General features: G+C 37.8%; 1 protein-coding gene across 20 annotated transcripts in view; it reads left to right on the plus strand.

Moving 5' to 3' along the window:
• The window catches only part of LPP (LIM domain containing preferred translocation partner in lipoma), a 650,163-nt gene that overhangs the window by 269,354 nt on the left and 355,743 nt on the right, over positions 1-25,066 (plus strand). For all 20 annotated transcript variants that reach the window (XM_019752112.2, XM_019752114.2, XM_019752115.2 and 17 more), the window contains one exon: positions 12,782-12,894. In XM_019752112.2, the coding sequence (XP_019607671.2) occupies positions 12,782-12,894 (113 nt within the window). The remainder of the gene's footprint in view (positions 1-12,781; positions 12,895-25,066) is intronic.

A 25,066-nucleotide genomic window follows, 5' to 3' on the forward strand; every position in this document is an offset into this window, starting at 1 on the left:
GTGTTGAGCTAGACTGATGAATCATCCATGATGTGTGCCCTTTAGGAACACACTGTGCAGGAAGGCAAATGCCTCCTGGATTCTCAACAGGAGGATGCACTGTGAACATACTCTAGAAATGCTACAGAGGGTGAGAGGTGGGGAGGTGCCTTTGTCAGGGGCAGCCAAGGAAGGCTGTGTCGGAGCAGAGGACGTGGGCCTCCTAAAATATCTTAGATTCTGATCTGAAGAGATGATGGATAGGAAAGTCCTTATGGAGCAAGTTCTTAGAGTGTGGGAGTTAAGGAGCAAATTCTTGGAGTCCAGGAAGCTAGTCAGACAGATTACTGGATACATTGCTCAGCAAAAGGGAGCCTTCTGAAGTTCAAAACTTCCAGAGCTGCTGTTTGCTGTAATTCTCTCAAAGGATGCAGTTACCAGAGCATTCTAGGAGGGTGTATGGTGAACTGAGCTTGTCAAGATACTCTCAATTTCCTCATAGCAGGCCCTTCCTGTCTCAGGATTCTGCGTGTCCAGGATGAGGTCCTATCAAGTCTTGGGAAGCCCAGAGCAGGGGTTTTTATAAAGTGTCTAGTACTCCCAACCAATCATTCTCTAAAGCTCTAGTATAGCTGCCAGAGAATCAATTGACCATATATGTGATGGTTTATTTGTAGACTCTCTATTCTGTTTCTTTGGTCTGTATATCTGTTCTTATGCCAGCACCACACTCTTTTGATTCGTGGTGAGATTTGAAATCAGAAAGGCAGAGTCCTCTAACTTTGTTCCTCTTTTTCAAGATTTGTTTTGGCTATTTGGGGGCCAATGGAAGTTTTCAATCTGGCAACAGTGTATAAGATTAGTTGGAAAGGGCTAAGTTATTAAGAATGGAAACCATTAAGCCTAGCTATGAGGTGTCTAGGCATTAAGTATTTTGGTGGCAGTAGAGATGAAGAGCAGTAAATAGATTTGGAAATTTTGGTGTATTTAATATGGTGTGCGATACTCTGTGTGGCTGGCTGGGGCAAAAAAACAGAGAAAGGGGTTTTCTCCCAAACTTTGTGATTGGGAAAATTATAATGAAGTAAGTAGAAAAATAGAGGGTGCAAGAACAGGTAAGCAGGTCTGTGGGATAGGGGGTCTGAATTCAGTTTTGAGCACAGAATTAGAGGTTCAGGTGGAGATGCCCAGCTGTCAATCAGAGATGCAGGCACGGAATAAATGAGTGCTATGCTTATTCTGGGTCTTACATTGCTTCTAAATGGTACATTCATTTAGAATTGCGTTTTTAATGTAATGCGTTTATGGTTACCATGGTGGCAAAAGCCAAATAGAGGGACTGCAGCAAAGATGGAGGTCTAGTTAAAGGTAATTTCATGAAGCCTCTGTGCCTTGCCTTAGCTACGAGTAAACAGAAGGATAGATGCTGTTGACATGTGTTTTATTTTGAAGTGACTGTTATTACTATGGTCTGAAATCTTTAGCCTTGATCTCTTGGAGCCTAATGTTCCTGTTCTCCAGCTGAGAGAGACTAATTCACCATCTTGTGTTGTAAACACTCACTCATTTTAACTGATTACACCTCCAATGATTCTCAAATCACTAAAATTACTAATTGCTATTCCTTACACATCAAAGAGTGAATCCTGAATAATTAACCCCAAATAAAATTAGATGAATTGGCCCTTTTAATTAGAGTCCCTGCTGCTGTTTGTTCTGAGCTTCCTTTTCTTACTGTTAAGAGACTTTTAGAATGATTAAAACTGTTTAAGACTTAAACAGCCAGTGACCTTTTAATACAATATAAATCCATGAAAGCAATATTTCAGCTAGCAGGTGGTGAAGTAAATTTTTAGAGCAAGTACCTGTCAGTTCCAGTATTCCTTTGGAAAAAAGGAAGAAGAAAAATACATATATATATATATATATATATATATATGCCCAAAACAACACCTTGAAATGAAATGAATGTCTCTATTTGATTATTTTTAAAGCATTTGTACATTTGCTAAGCCTCAGACTTGATGAAATGGGAGGGTTGAAGGAGAATGAGTAATGATCGGCATAATTTTATATAAATAGTAACAAGAATTTCACAGTGAGAAGAATTTGAAGTCATTCACACATAAAAGATAAAAACTGGAGAAATCACGGAAGGCCCTGGTATCATATAGCCATTCTCATCCTCAAGGCGTCTTCTCCTGAGGCAGGGGCATGGGCTCTAGCAGTGGGCGAAGGAAACTCTATGGGATTTCAGTGCTGCTGATCGGCAGGCTGGGATACTGGCCTCTCCATGCTGCGTTCAGCCCGGATGTTGTTGAAGGTTTTTCATGGACTCCTGATCATCTATTCCAAGTCTTCTAAATAGTAAGAACCTCTTCTCTTCTTCATAATCTTCTGAGGTTGTAGAGGCGGAACAAGTTGCCTCCTCATTCCCAAGAAATCTTAGTTTCTCACACTAAATCTGCCATGTCCTGTGGTACATGTGTCCTCAACTAAAAGTTAGGGGATTTGGGATAACAGTGGGTTTCTTGGAATAGTTCTACACTATTTGACTGTTTTACTTCACCACAATGGTTAAAAATTTCTCCATGTATAAAAAAAGTTCTTGGACTAGGTCAGTGACTTTTTTTTTTTCCCCTTAAAATTAAAAAAAAAAAAAAAAAATTCGACTTTTTGTTCTGAAATAATTTCGCTGAAACTCAGTTTAAAGATTCTCATTTAGCCTTTATCCCGTTACCCAAATGTTCCCTCATGTAACTGTAGTACAGTTACCAAAGCCAGGTAATTAACATTGACACAGTACTACTGGCTAATATGTTGACTTTAATCAGATTTCATCAGTTGTCCTATTAATATCACTTTTCTGGTCTAAGATCCTATCCTGAATCACAAGTTCCATGTAGTTGCTATGTCTCCTTGGCCTTCTTTAACCTGGATTAGTTCCTCCGTCTTACTTTGTTTTTCATGGAGGTCCATGACTCTTAACCAGGGCTAGTCATTAAAATCATCCAAAAAGCTTGTGAAGATGCTTGAGTGTCTGGGTCCTACCCCCAAAGATTCTGATTTAAGAATTCTAGAACGGGGCCTGGGTGTCTATAGCAGAAGAAAGTGCCCCATGAGGTTTTGATGCACACCCTTGGTTACAAGTCAGATCTGTTTCGGCACTTGAAGCACTAACATTTTGAGATTTTTGTCCATACGACATCTCTCTCCTTTCTCTTCCTTCAATTTCCTGTTCCTCCTCCAGTCCCATCTCTCCTTGATGGGAGAAGAGCTGACTCTTCCAAAATTCCTGGAGGAGTCAAAGGAGTTTCTAAGATAACTTGCTGGTTATAGATACTGTTAAGATCTGTCCACAATCTTTTACTGCAGAAGAAATATCAAGTATAGTACATATTATTGCAATGTTTCTGGTGGTTAGGGTGCCCCCATAACCATAACGTGACTTATGGATGAGGACTCAGTGCCTGTGTTCTGAAGACAGGATCCCAGGAAGACAATGCGTAAGAACAACAACAGAAAAACCGGGCAGCTACTTTAAGACTAATGCTATTAACTGTCCAACTGTAATTAAGTCCATGAGGGACCTGTTCTCCACCAGGACTGTAGTGTATTGACCTTATGCTAATAATTAGAAAGGAGCAAAGTTGTCCATGGTAAAATATATATATTCATTCTTTCAGAGTTCAATTCAATTTAATGTAATAGAGATTTGTAATAATAATATTTTAAAATAATGATGGTACTTACTAAGCATCTCCTATGTGCTCTATCTGCTCTATATAGAGATTAGTGAAGCAGAGAGCCTATCAGCTCATAGGAGAAACCTTTGGATAGGCAATTCAACTAACAAAGAGCACAATATGTGCTCTAATAGAGCACTATTAGAAGTGAATGGAAGGAAGACTATGTTGTCATTGAAATTGAGGGTGGTTCACTCTATTCAGATATAGCAGTGGTGAACCAAGTTAAATGAGTGACTTAAAGAGGTTTTTTATTGTAAAACCACCCTCCCTCAAGCTTCATCACCATCTTTGGAGGGAAGGTAAGCTTCTGATCTTAATGGCCAACACAGGTTATGTCCCATCTCTAAGGGAAAGGGATATTTTTGGAATAGTCTCTCAGCACATTGCTTTTTAGTTTGTTTGTTTCCCTGGACTGTTGGCCTTTTCTCTGTCTACCACATGAAATTTTAAACGTTTTTATTTAAATTTTAAGCGGAGAATTTCACTTTTTCATATTTGGGCCGAAGATCTCTCAATAGCTGGTAGAAGATTGATGCTTAGGCTTACCTCATCATCCTATTCGTTTTGAATTCCCATGTTTGTAGTCAAAATACATGGTATGGTTTGTTGTTTGGGTAGCAATTACTATGTTTTTTGTGACAATTGACACTTGGTGGATTCAAAAATGCTATTTGTTTCTAACATTTGTAGAGCCAGCCTGTCCTTTTAATTCATATTATTTAAAAATCATTCAATGTTTTCGACTAAAGAATTGAACTAAAGAATTGAATTTGTTTTTCAACAAATGGAAACCACGGTGTGATAGAGAAATGAAGTATGGTTAGATGTGATGCACTGTGGTGTTTCACCTTGATACAGACTATTTACTTGTGGTTAAACATGAGGATGGAACTCACTGAAAACCCAGGGATTCTGCATTAGCTAAATGAAGAGTGAAATTGTCCATTTGAAAACCAGGGAGACTTCATCTACTTTAGGATAATAGTTCTTCTTACCTTTAATTTGAGAATCTCAAAGAGCATTTCAAGCTAAGTTATTTAGAAAGAGCCCTGAGACATTACATTTGGCTTGGGTAAATATAATGGTGCATTACAATTAAACACTGGGTTTGAGTAGATTCTGCCAGTTTGTTTCAAAGTATCTTCCTTTTGATTTTTTTTTTAAATGCATGTCTATAATTCACATTTATTGTATAACAATTAAACCAAAAGGAGAAGGAATAACAAAAACAACTCTTGTCATCCCATGTGCCATAGACAACCATTGTTAACATAAAGGTTTATACACACACACACACACACACACACACACACAAAGGACTGTATTTTAAACAGTATTCAGTAACCCACTTTTTTCCTCACATAATAATATATCAGGAACAATTTTTCATGTTCCTCTCCCAGTTACTCCATGACTCACTCCCTCACTAGATTTAAGTCGCTGTTCAAATACTATATTAGTGAGGCATTTCCCAACCTTTTTCTTAAAAATTGCAATACTCCATCACCACCATAGAATTATATTCCTCCTTTTTTGCCCTATATTTCTACATAGTATTTTTCACTATTTGATACTAGGTATCTTTAATTTATTTTTAAGTATTCTTCTCCTCTTGGTAGAGTATAAATTCCATGACAGCAACACTTTATGTATGTATGTATGTATGTATGCATGTATGCTGGTTCCCCCAGTATCTAGAATAATGCCTGATACAGAGAAAACACTCAACCAATGAATAAATAGATGTCAACTCTAGATCAACATCATCATTTTGATGGCTACACAGTTTTCTAATGTGTGACTGTTGATTTTTTTATCAATATTATATTGATGAACATTCTGATTATTTTCAGTTACATTTCATTGTGATGAAGATTTTTTAACATGCTTCTCTCTATACTCTTTAGTTACTTCTATAATAGGCTAATTTATTAAAAGTTGTATTGCTGGATCAAATATTTTTAAGGCTTTTGATACCTGTTGCCAAATTTTCTCAAAAAAATTTATCTTTAACATTCCTATTTATATATGAGTAGCACACAAGAGTGTTGCTTTCCCTATACCATCATTAATATTGTGTTTTATCACTATTTTTAATCTTAGTCCTTCCATTTAAAGGCCATTGGTCAGAAAATTAAGTACTATCAGAATCAACAATTTGTTTTTTAGTTAAGCAGCAGAAAATAAAAGTGGAAGAAAAATAGAAAGGTTAATTTTCTAATATATAATTATATGTAATAAAAGCCTGAACTCCAAAAATGTCTGGTGTGAGAAATAAAGAATTGAAATTACTTGGTCAAGGTTACATCTCTTCTCATTTACAGATGAAGATGTGTCATTTAAGAGAGGTTGTGTTGTTGCTATTCCGATGCCAATCAAGACAGGGATTCAGGAATGCCCAGCGCTGTCCTGATCATTAGCACTTCTCCCAGAGAATTCTCAAGGGGCTGCACATTCAAGGAGCAAAATGGGAATCCAGGAACCGCTTTATTAATAGTGTTTAATCTCTTTCCAGGACATAGGTCTGTGGTCACACTTAGATGGTGCGTAGGCTTTGGCTCTAGGAATAAGCACTTGTTTTATCTGATCTTTACTAAGTAAAACATGGGAAGTAAATCAGGGTAATTCCTTTCATATTTTTAGGTACAACCAGTGGATAGTAAATGGGTTGAGAAGATTGAGAGGTGATGCATTAAATGGTACTTAATCTCAATGGTTTCTTGACCTCTGTCATATCCGAATATTTCCTGGTGGTTTTTAAAACCTTAGTCAGTTTAAATTTGCAGATAAGACATTTCTAAATACTGAAAATTTCTTTTTTGTTTTGTACATATGTGTTATTTTAAAATTATAAATAGATAAAATAATGGCAGATTAAAAACTGGTGTAATGAAAAGTAAGTAAGTTTCTCTTTCATTCTTATTCCTCAGTTGCAAAATTCAGCAGCTTCTTAGAGGCAACTTGTTGTTAATTTCTTGGGAATCCATTTAAAAGATAAAATACTCCATCATGATACAATAATAAATGCATATATGTTACCCCACAAATGCTAACATTACAAATTGTCCTAAACCTTGAATACTTCCTTTTTAAAGTATTTCACTCAATGTGCTTTCTGGTGTTGTTTTCTTGATGGCATGTGTGTTTTAATGCAAACCGAAGATGAAGTTGAGGGTGAAATTGTAAATGAAGTCTTCAGTTAATTGGTTTTGTAATAAATAACCTCTCATCCGTGAGGAGAATGCTATAGCTGTGACCTAATCACCTTATGGAGATTGCCACTCCTGTTATATTTGTTTCATCTTCTTACTTGGTCTCTTCAGCTTCTCAGGTTTGGTCTCCTCTACTGAGTGGGCAAGTTTAGACTCAATTGCCCTCCTGTTCATTAGTGAAAGGAAGGAAGACTTATCATCTATCATGTAGACATTGAACAAGTTACTTAACATATAATTTACCTTAGTGATGTTTAAACTGTGGGTTGATACCCACTTATGGGTCACATTCACTTTAGTGGGTCACAAACAGCATTTTTTAAAATAAATAAATATAACATAGCCATTTTTAGTGTGCATTACATGTAGTACATACGGTTTCATGAAACTCTTGTTTTGGACAGACTTGGACTTACACATGTCCAGATAGTAATATTGCATCATGATATGAAAAGTTATTTGTTGACTCTGGGTTGTGGTCAGAAAAGGTTCAAAGTCACTGTTTTACCTGCTTTGATCTGCAGAGTGACACTGTGAAGTAAATATTGTCATCTTCATGTAATAGGTGAGGTGAAATTGAACCTGAGATGGTGGCATTGCCTTCTCTGAATTACAGGATAGAGCTGAGGTTTGTGTTGTACGTGTTTGGGCTTTAATTTTTGTACTATTTTCTTTGAATATATTTCCTTTCTCCGTTAATTACGATTAATTTTTTTCACGTGTGTGTGTGTGTGTGTGTGTGTGTGTGTGTGTGTTCCAATCCAATCTCTTATGTGCTCATCATTTAAATTCTTCACCTGAGAAGCCTGCAAGTGACTTTATTTATACTTCCATTAAAGTTTAGGTTTCCTGAAACAACCAGAAATTCTCCACGTGAGGAAGTTGGAGAACCAACAGTTGCCAGCTGGAAGAGCCCTCGAGTTGTGCAACTCCGTGTGGAGTCCATGCATCTCCAGCAGCAGCATTTGGGAGCATGTGAAACATGCAGACTCTCAGGCCTCACCCCAGACCGGCTAAATCAGAGTCTGCATTTTATCTAGATCCCTTTGGTGATTTGAGCAATGATGTTTGAAAAGCATGGAAGGCTTTTTAAAAATATCAATTGAGAGATTAAATGGCTTGTTATTTATTTCATTATTTAACCTTTTAACTATTTTTACAGCGAGCATACCATAGCCCAAACCTTACGCCAGGTGGTGGGGATATAAAGATAAATTTTGAGTGGGTTCTACTTATTAGAAGCTTCAGTTCTAACTAGGAGTGACCATAAGCACATAAATGATATCAAGGTTTAGAGATGCTATGATAAAACTGTGTATAAGGCGCAAAAGGGGCTGCTATCTAAATCCCTGTGTATGTGTACAGGTTTACATGGCTATTTAGATGAAGAAGAAATATAATGATGCTTTATTTTTTACCATAGTAAATGAATCCAGATTTCAATTGATGATCTGAATTTAATTACTCTCTTCTGTTTTTGCACTACAGTCATGCATAACCAGTCATTTATCACCTTCTTTGCTAGTAAATTCTTGTGTTTTTCCTCTATGGGGAGGGCCTTTGTTTCCTGAAGGCATAAGCAAGCTCTGCATTGGTGCCTTGCATACATGCCCAACCCATGTTACTAGGGTAACTACAGTTAACTCAGCTTCTACCAGGTGGCCACATCACTTCTCAATGGCACTGCCTTTTTACCTCTAGACTAGAAAGGGTAGCTTGAAAAAATATGCAGAGCTGGGCTCTTAGGATTTTTCCCTCCCTCCCTTTTCAAGTTAATGGTATGCATAGCATGCTATTTTCTGAAGTAAATTGGCATAAAGTAGTGTTTGAGAATCAGGGATGTAATACTTTATTTGCCCAACTTACCCTTTAACTGCCCTCGCGGTACAACCTCTGACGCACAGCAAAACCTTTGAATATTAGCTGAATGATTTGGGATGACATGGAGCAAATTAAGCGAGATCCTTTCTAGCTTCTGGCCAAGGCAAAGGGAGGACCCATTTCCAGCTCTGTGTTTCACTAGTTGTGTAATTTGAGTAATTGAGGAATAAATGTATTTTGCATGTGGTAGGCTTTGGATGGTGAGGAAGAGGGTAAGGAGGGAACCAGGTTTGTAGGCATTTGTTTGTAGGCAAAGTGACTACCCCACTTCTTCTAAAACCAAATATTTCTCTGTTATATTGTATGTATCACTGCCCTGCACCAGTTGCCTGATGGTATGTTCTTTTTTGGCCTGCCTATTTGAGTTATTCAATGCGCCTGTAATTCACAGGGCCTGGGACTTCCATCTGGATTTCCCTGTCAAGCAGAGAGGATGGGGCATGCAGTGATGTGAAGGTCTATAGCTTAGCACTGCTAGTTAGAAGGTACTGCCACTGATTCTGTTCAACCGTTTTGCTCTACGAGGGTCACCACCTAAGCATCTAAGCCACATGTTCTTTCATTGTTTTAAAAATGGGATGGAAAGGATTCCTCTCTGACCCCGCCCCACCCCACCCCATTCTTTTCATTTTGCTGTCTTCTTTAAACATGGAATTGTTGCCTTCTCTCCTAAGTTGAACTTATTCTTACTGCAACACAGACACGTTTTCCTTCGTGTACTTGCCTGTTAAAATGCTGAGCTCTAAGTCAGAATTCTCGTAATAGTTCTTAGTCTGATTTAAGATAGTTATGAAGAGTTTTTCATTCCAACTCTCTCAACTAGTTATGCTTTCCTCCAGAGGACCCATTGCCAATTCTATCCCTTTACATGTGTGTATCTGTTTTCGAGACATTTCTCCATTCTTCCACATCATTTTAAAATGTGAGTTCCACTCAGAATAATGCAGGAAGAAGTCTGTGATGGTTGAGTTTGGTCTAAGTTAATAATTGATCAAAATTAAGCAGATAATTATAATGATTTCAACACCAGGGCTTTTAAAAATCTGCCTAATCTTACCTAGAATATACAGTTTAGAGTCATGTTCTTTTCAAGTTATTTCTTTTTAAAAATACATTCCATTTTCTTTTTCTGTTCCTCTTCACCCTCCTAGGAGTGTTATCAACCTGTGCCTCACTATGTTAAATTTCTATGACAGAAATGCAATCAAGAAGGATCTAGTTGAAAGGGACCTCAGAGACAGGCAGTTGTGTTTTCTAGTCTTAGACTAATTTGCTGTGAGAATTTGGACTGTTCATGTGGTTTTCATAGGCCTCAGTTTCTACTTTTATAATAGTACCTCCAAGATTTCATTCAGTTCTGGTACTGTTTAATGCTCGGACCATTCTCTGTGGCATACTGCAATCTGGTGAAGTAGAAGAAGATGGTCAGAGAGCTTCTTTTAAATTGGGTATGAAGAAGACATACGTCCGGATAGGACATTTGAACCTGAAAATTAGGCTGTGAACTAGAATTTGGTAGTTAAGTCTCCATCAAGCTTGGCTTTCTTTGCTGATCACTTAAGATCTCATTGTGTGCATTCTTCTCTTACCTGATGACTTTAATGGATATGCCTTCATGATTTATTGATTGATTGATTTATTTGTTTGTTTGTTTGTTTGTTTTAGGTGCACAAAACAATGCAATAGCCAGACACTTCACCCCCCCGCAAAGTGACGACTCCCCCACCCCCAATCTACTGCCACCCTGACATCATACATACCTAATGACTTTTAAAGACAGAAAAGAACTTGGTGACAATTCTTTGTACTTACAGGTGTTAAATATATTTTTAGTGCAGTCTTTGGCCAAATGAAGTCCACGTGAGTTTCTCAGTCCTGACTGCACCTTAGAATCATTTGGGTTTTAAAGGAATACTGGAATCTGACTCTTCCTCCCCAGTCTGTTTTGTCCGCCCCCAAGACCCTGATTGAATTGGTGTGAGATGGAATTTTTGGCACTAGCATTTTTAGACAAGCTTCCTTGGTGACTCTCGTTCGTAGCCAATGTTTAGAACGACTGGGTGAGGTAATAAAGGTTTATGAGGCTTATATCCCTAACAAGGACATGGACAAAGTATGTCTTCAGATGTGTACACTCAGAAGAGTAAGAGAAGTAGCAATGTTTCCGTATGACATAATTCATTGCATCTTATTAATCGTATGAGGCTAAGGGAGGGATAATAGTGTGGTACTTTGCTTAATGCAGTGCTTCTCAAAGTGTGGTCCCAACACCAATAGTATCAGCATCACCTGGGAATTTATTAGAAATGCAAATTATTGGATTTGCATTTCTAAGTCAGAAACTCTGGGGGTTGGACTCAGCAATCTATGTTTAAACAAGACCTTCCAGAAACCCTGATGAACTCTGCACTCTGAGAACCATCAGCATAGAGAGCTGTGTAGGAGTAAGGGGTAGTATATGGAAATCTTAGCGCAGTGCCTCGTACACAGGGAGAGTCCAAAAAGCAGATTGTAGTGTTTGACTGCTCGGTTGTCTGAATATGGCAGGGCTCTAGCCTTGACAGCTGTTAGCTACTCTTCCAACTCTAAGACCGTTATTCATAAGGCACATGGAGCCCAAGGGAACCATCTCACAGGTATATCAGACCAACCAGTCCAAGTCGCCATCCTTCCACTGTGCACTTTAGACTCCTTTTCTTCCTGGAGATGTAAGTTGTGGTGCTTTGGTACTAGCCCAAAGCAGCTTGCTGAGGGACAGGGACTGGGGCCCTACCACTCCGTGCTGAACAGCAGGACTGCCAGGAAAAGCTACTTACTCATAAATAGAGAACATTTCCCCAATGCATCTGCAATATTATTTTTAAAAGAAAAAGGACAAATAAAGATTTTTTTCTCTAAATGGAAGTTTCCTTTTCCTAATGGAATTTCTTGCGGAGAGTACATTTAAAAAGATTCTATGCCATGAACCCATAGAGCTCTTGGATATATGTCTATACCTCAGATCTTAGAAATTGGGCACGTTCTTCTAGGGACTCTAACATCAGTTGTTCTTGTGGGATGGTGATGCTGGGGTTTCTTAGTATCCTAAAGTCTCATTACTTTCTGTTTGTATTGCATATAGATTTCCAAATCAGATATTTCTTATTCCAGTTTTTCCTACTCAGTCCTGCCTGTACTTTTAGATTAGTCTTTAGTAAATCATACTGCAACCAAGTGTTCCCTTCTCAGAAATCCTTGATGGATCTCCACTGCATGCGTGATAAAATTCAAATTCTTTGATAGATGTGTAACACACTTAAAAGCTTATTTGGTCACTGCTGTAATTTTTATAGCCTACTAGCATTATTTTACGTTCTTATATTTATGTTATATTCTAACTTGCTCTTTATTCTTCAGGCCCTGAATTTTTTGACCTCTATGCCTTTATCCTACTGTCTTTCTGCCTGGAGTGCTCTCCATATCATAATGTTCAGGGGCAATTTAAATGCTCAGTAAAGCCTTCCTTGTTTCTCTACCTGGACATAGGCTTTCCTTCATCTTAACATCCTGAAGAGTTTGTTTGTACACCTTAATACATTTCAACTTGTATGATTCTTACTAGTGTATGCATTTTTTTTCCCTCTTCTACTTGACTGAAAATTTATTTCAGGACTAAGTCTTATACACTTCCATAATCCACCACCCCAAGCACCTTCCCCGTTTGGGCTGAATGTACCCAACCCCCCACAGACTAGCTTTTATGTCCTTCTAGGTATCAAATCTGGTTCCCGTTGTTCTGAAAGTTAAGGCTACTAATTAAAGTGAGAAGAACTAGGATAGGCAATAACTGTCGTGTAAGACAAAAAAAAATTATGTGTCAACACCAATTACAAAGCAGTAAAATGCCAGCAAATATGTGTCTTTAAGAGTGCTATAAAATTGTGTCCATATTGACTTCATGTGTGTGTTTTCTTTTTGTAGGTGATTTTCTTCCACCCCCACCCCCACCTCTAGATGATGCCGGTGCTCTTCCATCTGTCTCTGGAAACTTCCCTCCTCCACCACCCCTTGATGAAGGTGCTTTCAGGGCACAGGTAAGATCTGTGCTTAAAGTCATGTTTACAAGCCAGCTAGGAAGCTCATGAATTCAGTGATTGTTTCTGTGGCGGATAAACATTTATCCAGAGCCTACAGAGAGCTTTACTACTCACACAGCGCTGAGGCACTTTAATGCAAAATGCCCAACTCACGCTTCTCAGAGTTCTGCCAGCTTGCACTCGGATGCCTTGCAAATCCTTTTACCTACTAATTTCGTTTGGAAACTGAAAACCATTTTTTTAGGAATGCCATTTGAGAAGTTCACAGTTTCTTGTTATCCCAGAGACACACAGCCATGCTTTTTTATTGCTTGTTTTCTCTATCCACAAACATTGCATTCTATGTGAGTAAGGCCGTTGGTCGAAGGCTCTGGTTGGTCACTGTGGGTCCTAATTGGTCAGCAACATCTTTCTAGCAAAAGCAGCAACAAACATCCGTTTGCTCTTCTGAATGAGGTCAAGGATGCATATTAGAGTATGTATTGATTTATATACAACTGTTATGCTCCAGAGAGGTGTTGATTGCAAAGTAACTCCGGGCTGGAGTCAGGAAGACATTAGAAGTAGTTCTCAGTCTGTGATCCTGCAGTGTCGCTAGTGACTGTCTGCCACCATTCAGGCAGCCAAATACCATTCATGTCACGATGGAAATCTTCATAACAAGTTCAAAAAATTATTATTATTTTAGGTGTGATGGTATGGTATTACTGTAGATAGGTTGAAGGGGGGGGGAGACAACCTTATCTTTTAGAGAAACATTGGAAATATTTGTGGATAAAGTGAAATAGCGTCTGATATTTGCTTAAAAATAATAAGAGTAGGGAGTTACTGAGTGACAATATAGGTGGCAAAAGATTAGTTATGGGTCGATAATTGTTGAGTGCTTGGGGATTTATTGTATTTTTCAGTCTATCTTTATATGTTTGTAATTTCCCGTAGTAAGTTTTAAAGAGGAAAAGCCTTAGGACATAATCACTTAAATAGTTCAGTCCATTGTCTGGATTTTGTCTCCTCAATTTCAGGTTGGGGGAGACAAAGGAAGAAATGATTCATTCACCAAATATTCTGTGCTCCTGTGTGAGCACCCTTATAACACCAGGAATTCTTGAGCAAAAAGACAGACAGGGTTCTCGCCACATGACACTTTATGTTAGTGAAACTAGTTGAAGTAAATAAAACATATACATTATAAAGTACGTAAGAATGGGGTCAGTGCTAGGGATCAAGGAACAGGTAAAAGATATGGTCTCCCTGCGGTGGGCATGGTCAGTAAGACCTCACTGAGCTGGTGACCCCTGACAAAGGCTTAGAGGAGGACGGGGTGGGGGTAGGGAGATGAGTCATGTGGCTTTCTTGGGGGGTATGTTTCCACAGAGTAGATTGTGAGAAATAGAAGAATACTTTTTTTTTTAATCAGTTGACATTAATATGTTCCAGTTATAACCAGTAAGTTCCCATTCAGTTTGAAGGCTAGATCTTTGAGATGCTATTACAAATTTTCTGTCTTAAATACGTATGTCACAAATTTCCTACATTTTATCTTGCTGTAAGCTAGTAAAAACAGAGATCAGATGCCAGCAATGGATAGTAACCTTACAAAGTTTATATTTATTTTATGCAACAGAGAGATCCCTTTGTAAATAAAATAATATGATCAGTTTTCTTTATTTTTAGTACTTTTTTGTTAAAATAAAAAAGTAAAGTTTGCCTTTTATCTGCTTTTGCTCTTATTTTGTTGGGGTGATTTTTGCATATTAATTAATTTACACAATTAAAAACTTTACTTTGTCTTCTCTCTGGGATCATTATAGAAACTATTGCATTTGAAATCTAAAAAGTCTGTTTGATTTTGTGACAGAAGACTTGTGTTTGAATATCAGTTAAGCGGCTTATTCTAGTTATTCTAGTTAGATTTTTTTCAGCCTGTCACACTAAGTCCTGGTTTCCTCATAAATATAAATAAGGTAACTGTATCTACTTCTAATAATTGAGTGAAATATAGACAGATTGGAAATTGCTAAACTGTAATAGCTACAGAGATATTTTGATGTTATAATTATTACTATATAAAAATAACAACAGCAGGAAAATAATGAGGCTTTGGCAAAGGGTTTCATTAAGAAAAATTCAAACATGAAGTTTTCCTAAAATTACAAAAGTGTTTTTCTGTATGGGCCTTGTCATGATAACTGTTCTGAAACCATGACTTTGTTTTTGAAAAGGAAGGAAATAAACAAAAAGCCTGTTGCCATGTTGGCTTATGTTCATTGCAAAACAGAAGGAAGAAGGATAAAAAATAAAATAGTGTTTGCCAAATGGAAAAGGACAAATCTGGTAGGGAGTGACGTGTTATACTGAATATATATGGAAGACTGTTGGTGAATTCAAAAGAAAACAGGCATGTGATGAGATAGAGACTTGGTCCCGGCTCTGGCCATACCTGCTGCACCACCTTTAGATATGAGCTATAATGTAATCCAAAGTAATAATACTCACTGGATACAATTTTGCACTTTTTCCTCTCAGCCATGGTGAAATCTCCTGTTGCCAAGTCCAAATTATAGCTGGTAAATGTGTGTTTTTATGTAGAAGCCTGTTTATGTTTCCAGCCAAATTTTCAGGTCAGAGCCAAAAGAACGTCTACTAAGTGAGACTATAAGAATTATAAGATTTTCAGTGCTGGAAGGGACCTTTGAGATCATTTAGACCAACCCTGGCGCCAGGCATCTAGTTAAAACCTTTTCAAGTACTTGCTAAATGAATTAATTCCCTCTTTTTACAAACGGGGAAACTGAGACCCACGGAGATGTAGATCATGCAGTTCCTGGCTGAGCTCTTGTTGAGTGTGAGACATCTTGACTCCTGGATTTGTCCTTCTTCTCACTGTACCAGATGGCCCATGCACACGGTTTTACTTTAGTGCTGTATCTGCCTGTAAGGCTATAAGGTTCAGATGAGGGGTTATGTGCTCTTGTTTGGAAGGCTCGGTTGCTGCTGGAGTTCTGCTAGACTCACTGAACTTTTGATATGTGCTGTAAATGTTTTCTTTTTCTTCTTTGCAAAAGGCAGATAAATATTTCGTGTCAATTCTTGTTTTGAGAATTCTCATTTTTATGGGAAAAGATGACCCTTGGAAAACAAATGAGATATTTTCTATCATGATCAGTTTGACCTCAGTGCCTGTAAGGTTTGGTGTGACCATTGAGCAGTCCCTTCATTCATTCCTTTGTTCTTCATTCGCTATAAATTCAATACCTTCTCTAACTCAGGCACACATGCTCAGGATTATAGTTTTAGAGCTTGCTATCGTGGGTCTAGTGCTCTGAGTCTCAACTTTGGAACTGTTAGCTTTTTTTCTGAGCTGATGCCACAGTTGGCAATTGCTTCCTATTTCAGCCATAATGGGCATGTATATAGCATTGTGTAGAGTAGCATCAAAGGGGGCGTGGAGGGGGTGTGTCATAGAAATTCAGGTTTGCAAGGAAATTAGAGGTCATAATTCAAGTCCTTTTGGGTTGTTTGAGTCTCCTAAATTTTGTTTTCGATTTACTAAAATGTTTATGGGTGACTATTATTGGTAAAGCAATGGTAAAGGTTAAGAAGATGATTAACTACAACATCCGAATCAAGTTTGGAAGCTTTGTGTATACACAGCTTCTGAATTAAGGTATTTCATGGTACATTATGCCTTGGTCATCATGCTTTGATCAGAAGCACAATCTAAGTCCTAAATTAACCACGGCTAGAGATATGCAGGAAGGTTGGAAACAATTTCAATTAAACTGGATTTTGGCGGCTGGGTAGGACCTTTATTTTCAGGTAGAGGGAATGGATTTTTCAGAAATGGAGTAACAAGAATAAGAATACGGGGAAGGAAAGCACGAAGTAAGTGTGATAAGTCTGCATTTCTGGCTGTGGAATTTGCCCTTCTGAAATCATTGGTGATTTATTGGAGGTATTTGTTACTATTTTAAAAATAAGATGACATCCCCAGATCTGTTGTTGGATGCCAAGTGGTGGTGCTTTTAACACACTGTAAGGCAAAATATGTTGCACTTGTGGGAAACCTTGTGCAGACAGCTCTGATTGTCTGGCTGACTTCCTTGAGCTCCTCAGGGACTTATGTGCTGATACCTGATGGCTCTGAGTTCAGGTGCCTGATATTTAACTTCCCCTTTTTACAGCATCTCTACTTGATTTTTTGTTTTTCCCATGATCTCCAGTTGACAACTTTTAACTCTGCTCTTTCCATTGTGACTCCGTCCCGTGGCTTGCTTTTACTTGCCTGCTATCCAATGATTTTACACTTTCAGTTTTCATATCTCCTCTTCCGTTCATTCAGGCAGGATGGCCGCCTTTGCTACTATAACTCCAGTCCCGTCACCTCAGAACTCAGACTGTTTTGTCCGCCTCTGGTTACTCTAAATGTTCATTTTCTTTTTCTCTTATTGAACTGAAATTTGTTCCTTTATGATTTCCTTGCACTGACTTTCTGCTGACTCTCTTAGAAAATAATGCACATTCAAAGGAACTGTCAAGCCGGGAGGGACATAGCTGATGTCTGCCCTTAGGAGTTGATGAATAAAGCTACTGAAAGAGGTGACTTTTCTGAGGAGAAAGTGAGAACAGGGAAACGTCATCTATGCACTGAACTTAGGGAAATGCCCAGACTTAGTTAAAAGGAGAAGAAAGAAGAGAAACTTCTGCAGTTATTTACAGCTTGCTTTAAGTCGGTCTCCAAAAATTTGTAGGCCAGCTCATTTCTATTCTTGTGAAAACAATTTCAAATCTCATATAAGTGTAGGGTGAATTGGGGATTATAGTCACTTATCCACTTATCTATTTTATGTATTTCATTTATCAATGATAACTTAAAAATCTATTGACATTTTAGTCGAACTGGTGCGCAATCTGTGTCTTGTGACCCTTAGTTGAGTAGCATCCTGGTCACTGGTATTGAGTGACAGAATTTTTCTGGTAGATGCGAGGAGCTCAGGCCCACAGCCATGACCACGTCCATCCATGAACTCATAGAAATAAGCGGCAGGACTTGCTTTCTATGGTGTGAACATACTCTGGTATAGAGGGCATCCCTTCTGCGCCTGGTAGTGGGGTAAGGCAGGAGAAGGCTGGGTAAAGGAGGAGCAGCTCCAGGCTATAAGGCTGAGCGGAGGGGTGTCCAGTATCGCCAGAGCAAAACCAAAATGGTCAGTAAAAGCTTGATTCATTCCACTCTGAAGCACTTTTCCTTTCTGTGCAGTGAGAATACAAGAGTATCTTGATCCATGAAAACATACCAAAGGAGTGATTGAGATGCTTATTTCTTCCTGGCCCTTCGCCCTGTTCCCTTGGGCATTGGGTTAGCAAACCCTAGTTGCCTTGTAAGGTTGTTTGTGACTGTGGCAACAGCAGCAGCAGCAGCAGCTTGCTTGGCGATTATCTCCTCCTTTTATGGTCCGCATATGTAGGTCAGTGTATGTTTAGCAGAGCTGGTGGGTTCTTAGGCATGTAGCTGGTTCGGGTCAATGTGACTTTCTAGAAGCGAATGTCAGAGTTTTCCTGTTTGTCTTTCACTCTGAATCATTGTCTTATTGGGTATTCATTTGAGAAGAGAGAAGTATTTTTGGTGTCTAAACTTCTTTGAAAGTAGCAGTCTTAGAGCTGATAGGGACTATTCCAATGTTTCATTTAGCAACTTGAGCCTTTTTCATGGAATGCCATAGTTTCTCTTCCTTATTAAAAAAAAAAAAAAAAAAAATTTTATATATATATATATATATATATATATATATATATATATATATAAACCTTTTCTCTGGAATTGATAATGGAGTACGTGCACATACACACCCACTCACTCTTATCAACTCAATTACCATTGAAATAATCTAGGACACACACATGCCTCCTATTGTGAAAGAAAAGTCTTATGAGAAAACTAGTTGTATAGGAATAACCAATAAGGTTAGCTTTACTTTACCTCCTGCTTTTTTTTTTTTTAAATAGGGAATAATTTATGATATTTGTGTACTTCAGAAAATTTCCTTTGCCAAAAGTTAAGTGAAACTGCGGTTGGTTCTTTCTGAGTCAGTGGAAGTTTTATCCCATTTTGTCTCTCCCATGAAGAATCTTAGTGATTTCTTCAAAGCCGGAATATATTTTTTTCTATGTCTAAAAATTAATGCGTTTTTTCTAGGAATGTAAATAAATCAAACAACAGAGATTAAATATTTTCAAACATGTTTCTTCTCTCAGGGAACGATTTTGATATGCATGTGTGCTCCACCCCCAATATGTACGCCATATGAAGCTTGAACGTTCTCCCTGCTTCATCCAAAGTGGTATTTAAAACAATTTGGAGAATGTGTTATAATATTTTAACCTTTATAGCACTTTTTTAAAGAATAATTTCTCACATTAAATTGTACCACCACATTATTAATAAACTATACCTTTCACTTGTTTATTGCACTGTTTCTTGTTTACCATTTCTTTTTCTTGAATTCATCATCCTGATTCCTTACTTTTTTGTTCTTTTTTCTTCCTCCCACAGTACTTCATGAAGTGATTTTTTTGTCATATGTGTGATGTATTTCCTGACTTCTTATATATCTGAAAATAACTTCTTTGTGCCTTCATATTTAAGTAAAAGGTTGGCTACAAGTAGAATTCTAGAATCAAATTTTTTTTTTTTTTTTTTTTTTAACCTCAGTATCCTACAAAGATGTCTCTGCTATCATTAGTATCATTTAGTATTTAGTGTTGCATATGAGAAGTCAGATGCCGGTCTGATTCTTTTTGTAATTTAGTAACTCTTTCTTGTTTGACCTGAAAGCTTTATTTGTGGGATTCAGTAATTTTATTACAACATATCTAGATACAGGTCCTTTCACCCTCACCCCAGTATTTCTACTCAGCATTCCATGAATCTGTTTGATCTGAGGAGTCCGATTTTTATTTAGCCAAACGGGATTTTTTTGTGTGTTATTTGGAATAAGCATTTTAATCGTTGATTTGCCTTTTTCTTTTTTATGGAACTCCTATATTATGGTTTTGGATTTCTTCTCTTTCATATTGGTATTCTTTTTCAATAGTTTTATCATATGGAAGAATCCTGTTGCTTGCTTGCTTATTTTATTTTGTTTTATTTTATATTTTATTTTATTTTATTTTAGTTTGCATTTTTGTGGTTATGATCTGCCCTTGACTTATACATCTATATCCACCTGAATTTGGAGAGAAAGTGTGGTTCGCAGTGGCTGTGGGTCTGCCCTTCTGGTAGACCTAGCTAGCTTGCTCTCTGCCCTTTATCTTTTATCTAGATTGAGAATATATAGCGCTTTAAATATCAGGGCAGCCATAGTGTATCTGCATCTAGTCTGTACCATATGTGTGCAATTAGGGGAGGCGGGGTAGCGAAAGGGTTTCTCTTAGATACTCATGCCAAGAGCAGATCAGCAACCTTTACCCCAGCCCACAAGGCTATTTATTAGTTGTGAGGATCCATAGGCAGGTAGGAAAGACTCTATTTTCCATGCCATGCATACATGACTTCTGAGGAATGGTCTTTGGTTGAATTTTCAAGCCTTTCTAAGTTCTTCCCTCACTATTTCTTATCCATGCCTCTTAATGACTATGTCATCAGAGTGTCAGGAAATGTGGCAAAGTAATTTTTATTAGAAAGGATAAACTCGTGAAGCGATTTTGCTGTTGTTTTGACTGGTTTTCATTATGTACCTCAAACATTCTTTCCAAAGAGGATCCCCTACCCCATCATTGTTTTTGTTGTAGCAGCTTGAAGTCAGCTCAGTTACTGCTACCTTTTCTGTTAATCTAAAGCTCACCGTTACCCTTGAGGTCTCCACAGAAATGCCTTCCCTGCTTGCATTATCTAAGCCAAGTACAGCTTCAAGGACAACTAAGTTTGTCGGCTAACACAGTGCGCTGGATCCAGACTGCCTGAGTTCACACCTGGTTCCCCACTCACTGATTGCAGTTATTGATCGCAATCAGTTAGCTCATCTGTAAAATGGGCATAATTATTGTACTACCTCTTTGAGGCTGCAAAGTGATAATGCACGTAGACAGTAGTGTATGTACCTGACATATCATAAGGCTTAGTAAATATTTATTGTTGATGCTATTACTAATGGGCTATTCTGAGCTAGCTGGTCTCTGTGCTGAGTTCTGCCACAGTTATAGCTATCCTTTGCTTTCACCATGCCTTCCCAAAGTTCACCAGTGATCTCATCCCTTGCCCTTATATACTTGGGGACTTAAGTCTTTCTGCTAAAGAAATACTCCTACCAACGCCCTCTGCAAAATGAATGATTGAATTAAATTAAATTTTAGAGCTCTTACAGCTCTACAATTCAATGCCTTGGTAATAAAATATCACCTCTTTATACTTTCATATTGAATTATAAATTGTAAAATATAATTTAACAAATTAAAAAAGTTAAAAAAGGCTCAGAGTCAAGCAGCTTGTTTAGATCTTACAACAAATGTCATGGAAGCAGTGATTTATTTTTAAATGGACAAAAACGAAGTGCATTTTGGGGACTTTTAAGCCTCTTGGCTTGGTATCAATTCCCTTACCAATGAGAGAAGGCAGGTTTTTAAAAAATTCTCAAAAAGCAGCCAAAGTCATCAACAATGTGTTCATGGCTGGTGACCAGGGGCTATCGAGATAGCTTTCTTTAAAGAATAGTAATTCTTTAGTGGAAAGAAGTTCATCTTCCATCCCAGCCTCCAGCATATTCTCTGCCAGTCCCCTCGCAGATTGTACCATGCACTTCTTATCCATGGATTTGGTAAGGAAGCCCTGTTGGGCTCACAAATCCTTTAGTTCCTTTGTAATTTACATAATCCACTCAATATGGGCACAAAAAAACTTGAACTGAAAGAAGGAGTAAATGAGGGAGTAGAGGATGCCAAGACCAAAAACCTAAGGATTTAACTCATATTTTATTTTTGAAACTCTAATGTTTTAAGGAGATTTTCTGTGTGTAGCTGATTTTGCTTGATCCATTCAAAAGTCAGGAATTTGTGCACGTCTAATAGATAAAATATAGTATTACATGTGATACATCTTCCGTCTTGCCCTAGCGAAGGGACTGAGGCTCCGAGAGGTTAAGTACTATTCTAGGTTTCCATGGCATTAAGCATCCTCGGCAGGGATGAAACCCTGCATTTTTTCTGAGTCATGCCAGTCCATTTCTTTCTCTTTTGCCATCACTACTTTATTGTTATTCTTCCTTTCTATTCTGTTTCAGAGAAGGACACAAAACAGCAATTGTCACTTTCCTCTCCAAGCACTTTTATTATTTGTACGCTTTTGATGAGTTCTGTTATAGAATCCTCTGTTACAGTATTGTCTTCAGCTTTCTTTCTTTCTTTCTTTCTTTCTTTCTTTCTTTCTTTCTTTCTTTCTTTCTTTCTTTCTTTCTTAATTGTATCTTTACAGATTGGAAGGATGTACTTTGGCTTTAAAATATAGGAAAGCTCTTTATAGAACTTTAAAATGAAATTCTGTCATAATTTGTATTTGTTTTTATGTTTATTTTATCAATAAACTAATAAATTTGTCAATTTTTATTATTGTAGAAAAAATGTAACATTGGTGGTAACTGGTGGGGAAAAATAGTGTTTCTGTGGCAGTTTTTTAAAAAGGGGTGTGGGAGTGACACAATAAGAAGAGGATTTACACTGTAAGAAATGTTATTTTACTGTTATGTTTGGAAGTAAAGTATTTGGTGTATGATATATACATACATATATATATATATATATATATATATATATATATATACACACATACACACACACATATTTAGAGAGAGAGAGAAAGTGTGAGAGAGAGAAAAAAAGAGAGAGAGAAAGAGAAAGAGAAAGAGAGAGAGAGAGGAGTTCAGAAATTCCCTTCTTTCCCCATCATTTGTCTCATTCCCTTTATTGCTTAAAGGAGTCTCTGTCTGTCCTACAGCCACCTTTTTGTTTTGAACTGTGGATGACACATCAAGATGATATGTGACTTGGAGCAGATCATCCCTCAGAGCCAAATCTGTTTCTTCAGTCATAGAGCTAGTGTCAGAATCCTATTTCTCTTATCTTCTGGGTTTTCTTGACAATGAGATGAAAATAACCCATTTGATGGCACTTTGTAAGTCAGTAAAAAATTTACCTTATAAAATAATTTGTTTGTAATATTATTTCAACATCCTTGATCTTTAATTCTATTAGAAATGACATCACCCCATATGTAGAGCAGTGAATACATCTATAGCCTTTAAATGGTATATTTGCTTGTATGGTGTGTATTGAGAAGATGATGACAAACTGTGCGCTGAATAGAGATGTATTGATTCAAACAACAGCTTACTACAATATGTATACTTCAGAGTCCAGGTCTTGACTCCAGAAGACCTATTTCAGAACTTCATAGAGTACCTGGTTGGCTCACACTTAGGCGTTCCATGAAGAGATGATCAAACAATTGAATAAGAAATATGGCAAACCACTGTGCACATCCAGGAGACGTCATCATTTTTATTATCATTTTACATCAAGACATTTTGTAAGTTGAAATATTCCTAGAGGATCGTTTCCATTTCCTTTTAGCTATTGAAAGTGGTACAGCATCACTTTAGTAATTCTCCTCTGACCCAGTGGAGATAGAAACCAGTTTTAGGCCATGGCAGCTATAGTGAAATATTTTCATAGAGTTACAGATTCATGAAACGAGACTCTCTCCTCTCTCCTCTCCTTCCCCTCCCCTGCCCTACCATGTTTCTCTCTGTAAACTGGGATTTAAGCCACTGTCCTAGCACGGACTTATTTCAGCTCTACTGAAATGAGTCTTGCATGTGTTTACCGCCTCCTCTTATTCTCCAGTGACTGTTAACCTTTCTGCCATGTTCTTGTACATTTCTAAGGCAGGTAACACTCTTGATGGTTTGAGACGCCTCACTTCCCCAGTTTACACTGAACACAACATTCATGGTTCCTGTGCTATATCTGCGATGGTTCCTTTTCTCTCTTTATAAGATCCTCCCCTTCTTCTTCTCTTTCTCCTCCTCCTCCTCCTCCTCCTCCTCCTCCTTCTTCTTCTTCTTCTTCTTCTTCTTCTTCTTCTTCTTCTTCTTCTCTTCCTCCTCCTCCTCCTCTTCCTCCTCCTCCTCCTCCTCCTTCACCTCCTTTTTTTTTTTTTTTTTTCCCCTGACCCTAAATTGAGGTAGCCAGTCAGGGTTCTCTTTTCTGATCAGTCTTCTCTTAGTAGAAGTCAAAACTCGTATAGAGGCAATCTTCAATCTGTTTACTTAATGACTTGAACTCATTATGACTCTTGGCACTGTGTTTTCCTTTGACAACTTATGTGCCATTTATCCATAGTTGGATAAATGGGTCTTTCTACAGAGAAAACCTTCTGTCTCTTCGCATTTAATATGTTCCACATTCTACTCATCATATTCCCCTAAGGCTTCCATTCTGTTGGAGATATCACCATATTTTCTAGTCTCCTAGACTCTGAACTCTGGTTATTGTTGATAGGTCTTACTTTTTTAACTTACCTGTCACCAACATCTGACATTTTTTTGGTTCAAACATAACTCTCAGGTTTGCACGAGTCCCTTAATTTTCCCACCCATTGTCTTAGCGTCTTCCTTCTCCGAATCACATAGAATTATTGCTTTGATTCTGTTTGTTTGCTTATCTATTCTAGCTGCATATTTCTATACAATTGGTCTTCAAAAAAATGTTATTTTCTTCCTATGGCTTTTTATTGCCTACCCCATTAAATTTCCTCTGTTGGTTGATTTTCAGAGTACTCCATGACTTATGGCACCGTTTAAAGCATACCTTATCCCCCACTGTGCTCTTTCTAGTCTTTGCTCTTATGAGGCTGATATTCTCATCATCAGCTTGCCACACAGAGTTAATTGTCCTTGTGTCTCTTTTTCTGACTGAAATAGCCTTATCAATCAGCTGATCAGAAATCCTTCCTTTTTGAATAACCTAACTCAGCCCTCCACACCGCCTCTGCTACCACCAGCTTATCCCAACTCTCCCTTCTCTGCATCCCAAATCTATAGACTGAGTAGTGTGGTACAGTGACATGAGCCTAGGGTTGCATACCAGGAAACCCTGCTCTATTGCTTACCAGTTGATT

Source organism: Rhinolophus sinicus, linkage group LG01 (genome assembly GCF_036562045.2).
Source record: "Rhinolophus sinicus isolate RSC01 linkage group LG01, ASM3656204v1, whole genome shotgun sequence".
NCBI classification, from domain to species: domain Eukaryota; kingdom Metazoa; phylum Chordata; class Mammalia; order Chiroptera; family Rhinolophidae; genus Rhinolophus; species Rhinolophus sinicus.